The sequence below is a fragment of the Cololabis saira genome, chromosome 14 (genome assembly GCF_033807715.1).
Source record: "Cololabis saira isolate AMF1-May2022 chromosome 14, fColSai1.1, whole genome shotgun sequence".
Classification (NCBI taxonomy): domain Eukaryota; kingdom Metazoa; phylum Chordata; class Actinopteri; order Beloniformes; family Belonidae; genus Cololabis; species Cololabis saira.
The window spans coordinates 11,613,279-11,621,435 of NC_084600.1; the positions used below are offsets into that span (position 1 = coordinate 11,613,279).

Consider the following 8,157-nt stretch of genomic DNA (forward strand, 5'->3'; position numbering starts at 1 on the left):
CCTTTAGAATGATTGAATTATCCATTTATCTAATTTGGTGCCATATGAGACAAACTTTCCCTTGGCCTTAAGGGCACACACAAACCAACCTTGATTGCAATAAGTTTAACACAGAAAACAGTTATCTTAAATTGTTCTGCATCCATCACCTTTATTAGCAGGTTTATCACTTTCATAAAACACTAATATTTCCATGCACAGGAGTCTGGACAAATGCTCATTTTTGGCAGGCTATTTTTTTTTATTTTCTTATTTTGAAGCATTGTGCCATTTTGAACAATGTGGTGTGAAGCTCACTATGCTGTTGCAACAATACACCCTGAAACGCATCTATGCAATTTAACCAATCAGTGTTACATTCAGCGACATTAGAATAAGCAAGTATTAATTATGGTTGCGTGCTCCCCTGTGAACAGATGTGAAATGCTGTAACTTAATTGTTTTGGTCACATTAGTTTTAATTAGGAGTTCTTTCCAAGCTTACCAGAGCTTCAAACTTGCTGTGAAGTGGCGCCCCCTGCTGTCAAACCCCAGACTAAGCCGGGGACTGATTCAAGTCCCGATACCCCACGTTAGTGTAGTCTCTTCTGGACATTTTGATTGCACATAACTGGAAAGATCTCCCAAAACAATTGGACATGTTCTAACCAATACCGTGTTGTATGTCACATGCAGAATAATTTCTCTTCACTGAATCAACACGGACATGACTAATTAAGGAAACATGTATCCAACCAATCCTTCATACCAACGACTGCCCCACCCAACAAACAAGACTCGTGTGTAAAAAGTACATCAGCAAGCTGCAAAGCATTTACACATTTATAGTGTGAGAAACATATCTACATGTGGTTAATGTTTTCCAAATCAGTGAAGGACAGCACTCTTAAAAGAGTAGGAAAAAAAAAAAGTTCCTCTGCAGCAAAAATCACAACACTAAAGCAGCACCTTCTTTTATGGTCCCAGCTGATTCAGCTGAAGTCATTTCTATCAGGGAAACGTCTGAAAGACACGCAGGGCTGTGGCTCTGAACAGTGGGACTGTCTACATATCAGTGACATTTGAGTGATTGAAAGCAGTCCCAAACATCTTTTAGATAAGATCTTAGAATAATGTTTCAGATACCTGATAACTGATCAAATCAACACTGGCTATTTTCAGATGACTGTCATGCTGAAAGGAGCAGCCACTCGGGCGTGTTCTCCTGCTCAATCCTAGAAGTGATCATGGTCAGACCGGGGAGGCTCAAGCGGAGATAAGCAGGAGTAAATATAGCAGCCGAGTGTAATCCACTTCGTACACTTCATTATCCGGCGAGGGTTTGTGCCATGCTACGACAGTAGAGGAGAAACTCGACATCAATGTTTAAGTTTGTTCCCCAGAATAGATTTATTCGAGTTTTGGGACCATACAAACCTAGTGAATGACAGGAGGAGGTATTCATATAGCTTTAACAGGAATGACATTGGTAACAAGGATGTGGAACGTTTTAAAATCAAAAGATGCACAACGTACAGCCATTGCTCACAACTACTGGTGAGACACTATTTTTGTTCCCATAAATAAGGCAGAATGCAAAGTCCATAGAAATGGAAAGTTAATACATTTAGCCAAATTGGACTGTGATGTGAACACACGGAGAAATTAGAGGACTTTCTTCAGCTCATCGTACAACACCAGCACGAAGGCACCACCCATGCCTCTGAGCACGTTGGACCAGGCTCCCTTGAAGAAAGCCTTGCCGCCCTCATCGCGTGCAATCTTGCGCCAGCAGTCGATTGTCCCGGTGTACATGATGTCGGCTAGAAAAGCAAAGAAAGTTATTAAACAACTTGTATGACTGCAGCAGCCAGAATGCAAATCCTTTCAAAAACTAGTTATAGTCTTACCTCCTTTGCGTCCAGACTGCATCATCATACGTCTACGGACAGTATCGAAGGGGTACGAGGTCAGCCCGGCCACGGCTGTTACAGACTGTGCAATCATCCAGCTCACCAATATGCTGGCGTTCTTGGGATCTGGAAGCATACCTGTACAGCACAAATTAAAGTGTTAAACTGAGGTGGTCTGAACTTAACGCTGCCTGACTCATCACTCTACATCATCATGAAATCCACGTACCTTTGGCTGTGTCGTACATGCCGAAGTAAGCAGCCCTGTAGATGATGATGCCCTGCACGGACACGTTGAAGCCCTGGTACAAGCCCTTGATGCCGTCGGATTTAGAGATTTTCACCAAGCAGTCGCCCAGACCTTTGAACTCTCTTACTCCTGCCTTTCCCACGTCGGCGGCCAGACGGGTACGGGCGAAGTCGAGGGGGTACACGAAGCAGAGGGAGGTGGCTCCGGCCGCCCCGCCGGAGGCCAGGTTACCGGCGAAGTACCGCCAGAACTGGGTGCGCTTGTCGACGCCGTCGAGGAAGATCTTCTTGTACTTGTCCTTGAAGGCGAAATTTAGGGCCTGGGTGGGGAAATACCTGATGACATTGGCTAAGTTACCTCTCCAGAAGGAAAGGAATCCTTGTTCCTTGGGGATACGGGTAACGCAGTCCATGATGCCCTTGTACTGCATGTCTGCAGTGATCTGCTTGCTGGCATGCTGGACCTGCACAAGTGAAACAGAAAACATTAAAAACCCAGGGAAAGCAATGACTGTGACACATGACAACCACAAGGTCCCCTTGTGGTGACCTTGGCCCATATTATAAGCTGTAAAAGATGATCAAAAGTCCTTTTGCTTGGAGTCTTTAATCAGAACTATCAGCTTTTACCTCCAATCAATGACATCAGGGTTTGAGGTGTTGAGGCTAATTTGATAAATCAAAGCATTTAAAAGTCTTAAATATAAATGCAATTACGAGAGCAGCGACTGAGAAGGGTTTTAATATCAATATTTGTTAATATGTTGAAGGGAAAAGGCTGTAATCTAAGTTTCCAGGGTGAATCCCAGTGTCGGGCCTGGGCTGCAGAATCCCTCCTTCTGGGGGGGAAGGTTGAAATAAAACCACAATGCAAATAACTATTCTGCTGCAGCGGCACTTGCAAATGCAAAATCTGCAAATAAAGAAGATGAGTTGTGGAGAGTTTGTACAAACTGTCCCGATGTGTGAGGGTTTGTCCTTTGTTAGCTGCGGTGGCTAAGGTTAGGCTGCTAGCGCTAGCTGCGCCGTAACCTTAGCAGGTCATTTCCTCCAATGATGACCTCAACCCTCCAAACTCTCTCATCTGCACAGCAAAATCACAGCTACAACATACACACTTCTCTCACTCAAAACTGTGATGCTGTCACAGTTTGGGTGTGTTCTGCCCGTAGGACGCTGCAGTTCTGCGGCTTGGAGCCGCTAGCCGGCTAGCCGGCTGGCTAGTGCCGGGAATCTTCCGGGATTTTACCTGAAGGAGCAGCTTCACTCTCTCGATGGGGGCGACGGCTGTTTTTGAGATGGCGGCGGAGATTCCGCCGGCCAAGAAGTCCTTAGCGAATGAGATGGCTGTCTCACTCATGGTTGCGGTGTTGTTGCTGCTGCTGCGTCTTTCAGGTAACCGTGAACGGGAGAGAGAGCCGACGGAGCCCTGCAAGGGTAATGATGGCCTGCACCGACGAAATGGCCGATCGGGAAGCGGCGCTGCGGATTTATGCAACGGAATACATCGCGATACTTCACGGGAACTCGGGAATTAGCGCATTGGCCAATCTCGCAAGATCACGTGGTTATCCACCAATGAACGTGTAGCATCGCTTTATGTAATTCTGCGCTCCCTAACCAAGTATTGATATTGAATACACGTGAAGTGAAGGAGTGTGCTTTTTAATTGAGAAAAAAGTGACAGAATCAGTAAACATCGGAGGAGGAGGGAGGAGAAAGGAAAGATGTCATTATTTCCAGGTTAAGGATTGGGCATACTGCTCTAAATAGTACTCTTGACATTATGGGTAAAAATCAAGATGGACTATGTTCTGAATGTCAGGAGCCTGAGACAGTGCGACATGTACTGATTTGCTGCAGGAGGTACCACAGAGAGAGAACTGAACTAGTGGCAGAGCTGCAAGAAATGGGTATTAAAGCAATAACAGTCAGAAGTATTTTGGAAGGGGGAGGCAGAGTTTATTTCAATTTTTACATGATACTGGGCTGATGATGAGAATATAGTGAGTTCCTGAAAGATCCTGAAGATGGCGGCAGTGCAACTAATTGGATGCAAGCTGCCGTAAAACTCCAAAGAAGAAGAAAAAGAACCAAGTATTGATATTGAGTATTGATAATGTGCAATATCATTCACTGCAAACGTGCAATTATGTAAATATCCATCTGTAAATATCCGTCTGTTATTTTTTATATACCAGTATTTCTTATTATTAATTTTTCTTATTATTATTATTGTATATACCAGTTTACTGTTTATAATGTGTCATACTCTGATATACTGTGTTATTACTATTTCTATTGATGCCTCTTGTTTTGCACTATCCCCTTTGCTGCTGTAAACTGCAAATTTCCCCTCTGTGGGACTATTAAAGGATTATCTTATCTTATCTTATCTTATCTTATCTTATCTTATCTTATCTTATCTTATCTTATCTCATATCTTACACGTGAAGGAGTGTGCTTTTAGATATTTACAGATGGTTCTAGGGATCCAGAGAGTGGAAGGGCTGGTTTTTGGGTGTATGTGATGCAGTTAGGGAAGGAAATGTGTTTTCGTGTCAGTAACTATGTATCTGTGTTCACTACTGAATGAATAGCTGTGCTTTGGGCGTTATACTGGGTGGAGGAGAGTTTGCCAGAAGAAGTGGTGATTTGCTCAGACTCTGCAGCAGCCCTGAAGGCCATAAAAAGTAATAGTCAGTCTAGACCAGATATACTAAGTGAAATACTATTAGTGTTGTTTCGACTTGAGAGTGTATGGTGAAATTTATGTGTGTACCAGGGCATGCCGGAGTCATAGGGAATGAATTAGCTGATAGGGTGGCGAAAGCAGCACTAAAGCGAGACGGTGTGGATGTTGAGATCCCACTAGGAAAGGCTGAGTATAGGTGTAATATCAAGGAGGGAATTGGGAGAGAGTGGCAGGAAATCTGGGAGAAGGAGGAAAGAGGGAGGCACCTTTTTAATATTCAGCTGAAGGTCAAGACTTCATATTACTATTCTGGAAGTTGAGTTAACGTGGTTAAATTAACCAGATTGAGGCTGGGGCACTGTGGGCTACACCAGAGCTTATTAGTAGTAGGGAAACATCCAAGTGGGTTGTGTGAGTGTGGGAGGCCGGAAACAGTTCAATATGTTCTGATGAAGTGTAAAAAGTATTCTACAGAAAGGAGTATTTTATATAGAACCCTGTTAGATCTAGGTTTATCTTGTTTTTCTGTTAGAATATTACACGGCCAACATGAGGACCACCAACTGATAGCAAGGGCAGTCATACGTTTTCTGCATGCCAATGGGCTTTACTCGAGAATATAGGTGACCTTTGTGAACTAATTCAGTCCCAAACTACCAGAGGAGGGCAGTGATACGCCTGGATGCGTCGAAACCGCCTGGAAACACAGAAGAAGAAGAAGAAGAAGAAGAAGAAGAAGAAGAAGAAGAAGAAGAAGAAGAACCAATTGATATTGAATACACGTGAAGGAGTGTGCTTCTTGGTGTAATGAACCACAGTGTGTGGTTGTGTGTTCTTATTTAGTGTCCTGTTCCGAGTCACAGAAGTCACGGTAGCTTCCAGTCTGACAAGGACTGCAAAGAGGTTTATTCAACCCAAGTTTAACTATACAGTCTGTTTATTACCATTAAACAACTCAGGGTGACAGTCGATGTTGCAGTATGGCCATGGTTGTTTTTCAAGGTGAAATCCACTGAATAAAAGCACCTAGAGACAACTTCTGTTGTAATAGACGCTATATAAATAACATTGAATTGAATTGAATTAATACTAATTATTGCTTGGCCTATAAGACAATAATGGTGTTTTTATTATTATTGTTTATTAATAACACTAAACTATTTCTCGTTTCTTTAACAAAACCTAGACTGTTATGATTGATTTCAAATCCAAGATGTTATTGAGCAATGTCCTCATGTGCAGCTGGTCTACAGTGACAAAAAACATTGATGAACACACTCAATACCTTATATTGAATTAGTTTGTGCTATAGTAGGCCTGCCATGGTGACGGTACAAGTCCATTTCAGGGTCATTCATTCAGGTGTAATTACTATGTTTGGCCACTACGGGACGGCAAAAGACAATCTATGGTTATTAATGGAAGAGCACACTTTAACTCGTAAAAATAACAAAGTAACTACAAGGCAAGTTCAAGGGAATCCAAAACAAGCACTGATACCAAAACAATCATTAGACACAAAACTATTATGCAGTCAGACTAAAACTGAAATAGGCTCACAAACCCCCCGAAGGGTTAAAAAATAATTTATCACAAACGAAACATTTCACAAAATGTTTCATGTCTGGTAAAAAGGTGGTGGTCTTTTATGTAGCTGTGTCAGGGACTCCTTATTGTCTCCCCAGACTTAGAAAAAGTGTCTCAACTGTCTCATCTCCAAACATTATTCAATAGTACAAAGGCATCAGAACTGTAATTTCACCAAACCCTTGCATGTACTTTATCCTTAAACTGAGTTTTGCATCCTGAATATCCCCTACATCCCTCTCTCTATTTTCTATACCATCCCTCCATCCATCTTCTATACCCACTTTATCCTTTGCAGGGTCCCGGGGGTCTGTTGGAGCCTATCCCAGCTCATTACAGGCAGAAGCAGGGGTCCACAAAATGTAAATGTATGTAAATGAAATTGAATTGAATTAAAGACAAAGCCTCAGTAAAGCAACAAAGAAAGATTTGTGGAAAAACTTTGAAAAAAAAGGCCAGTTTTTTAAATATTTATGTGTTAGGTGAAGTCAAATTGTCAAATAGTAATAAGTGAAATATGTTTGTCCAAAATATGTGTAACTTTAAGCAGACTGAAAATGAGCTCTGATAAATGTATAACAATCGCTGTTATGGCACAAGTCCACTTAATGAGGTACCAGAATAGCAACACTGGAACAGCGGTTGCTGTCTGCAGGGGAATTTCAGTCATTTAAAGTGATTTCATGCCTTATTTCTAAAACTTATTTCTACTATTCAATTCATTTGGGAAAAGACACAGTTGAAGACTACGCACGATAAGATTCAAAGGAGTAAAAAAAAAAGTTATTTGAGTCCTGGTCCATGTTTCTTCCCTCCTAAAGGGGAGTTTTTAAGATAAGAAAATCCTCTAATAGTCCCACATAGGGGACATTTGCAGATTACAGCAGCAAAGGGGATAGTGCAAAAAACAAGAGGCATCAATAAAAATGGTTATCACACAGTAATAATAAAACACTATAAACAGTATATACAATAATAAGAAGAAGAAGGAGAAGAAAAAATAAATAATAAGAAATACTAGTATATAAAAATAACAGATGGATATTTACAGATGTTATTTACATGATTGCACGTTGCAGAGAATGATATTGCAATTTTCAAATTGCATTTTCTTGCCACTGTTTGGCTTAAGGTTTTTCTCCCACTAGGGGAGTTTCTACCTGCCATTGTTTATGTAATAATTACTCAGGGGTTTATGTTCTGGTTTCTGGAAAGATCCTAGAGACAACTTCTGTTGTAATAGATGCTATATAAATAAATAAAATTGAATTGAATTTTAAAAATCTGTGATTTATAGGCCTTCAATATAATTTATATTACGGTAAATATAATTACATGTAGTTTCCAACATTCAAAAGGTTGATGAACGCTGATATTACTAGCTCCCTTTTACAGTGTAAAGGAATATTATATTGGGGTAGTGCTGTGTTCAATTTGCCATCAAATAATGGATCCGGTAGGTTGATAGTAAAAGGTAATCATTACAATGTAGTTGTTTCCGAGGCCATGTAAAATGCCTATTCTAAAATAATAATTATTATATTAATAATAAATAATTTGGGGACGTTTGAATCATTTGGTTTTGAGTACAGCTCATGAATAAAGTGTTAACATAACTGGAGTTTATATCCAGCCCAGACAGTAACCTGTAGACGACTCCGCGCATGTGCAACGTTGACCACCAGGTGGAGCTGTTGAGACACAGGGAAGTCGGTGCAGAATCCTGCAGGAATA

General features: G+C 41.1%; 1 protein-coding gene across 1 annotated transcript; it reads right to left on the reverse strand.

Moving 5' to 3' along the window:
• Window positions 1–1,364: 1,364 nt before the first annotated feature.
• Window positions 1,365–3,620, reverse strand: si:dkey-251i10.1 (uncharacterized protein LOC100038774 homolog). Its single transcript, XM_061739682.1, has 4 exons — window positions 3,391–3,620; window positions 2,122–2,605; window positions 1,890–2,030; window positions 1,365–1,802 (listed from the first exon to the last, which is right to left on the reverse strand). The coding sequence occupies exons 1-4, from the start codon at window positions 3,499–3,501 to the stop codon at window positions 1,645–1,647; spliced, it is 894 nt and encodes a 297-aa protein (XP_061595666.1). The 5' UTR covers window positions 3,502–3,620; the 3' UTR covers window positions 1,365–1,644.
• Window positions 3,621–8,157: the final 4,537 nt, after the last annotated feature.

Bases quoted from the DNA above. Each gene is read 5' to 3' on its own strand.
- si:dkey-251i10.1 (XM_061739682.1), bottom strand. From the start codon at position 3,501: ATGAGTGAGACAGCCATCTCATTCGCTAAGGACTTCTTGGCCGGCGGA. The intron at 2,606-3,390 runs GTAAAATCCCGG...TCACTTGTGCAG, and splicing joins GAGTGAAGCTGCTCCTTCAG to GTCCAGCATGCCAGCAAGCA. The intron at 1,803-1,889 runs GTAAGACTATAA...TTGCTTTTCTAG, and splicing joins GCAGTCTGGACGCAAAGGAG to CCGACATCATGTACACCGGG.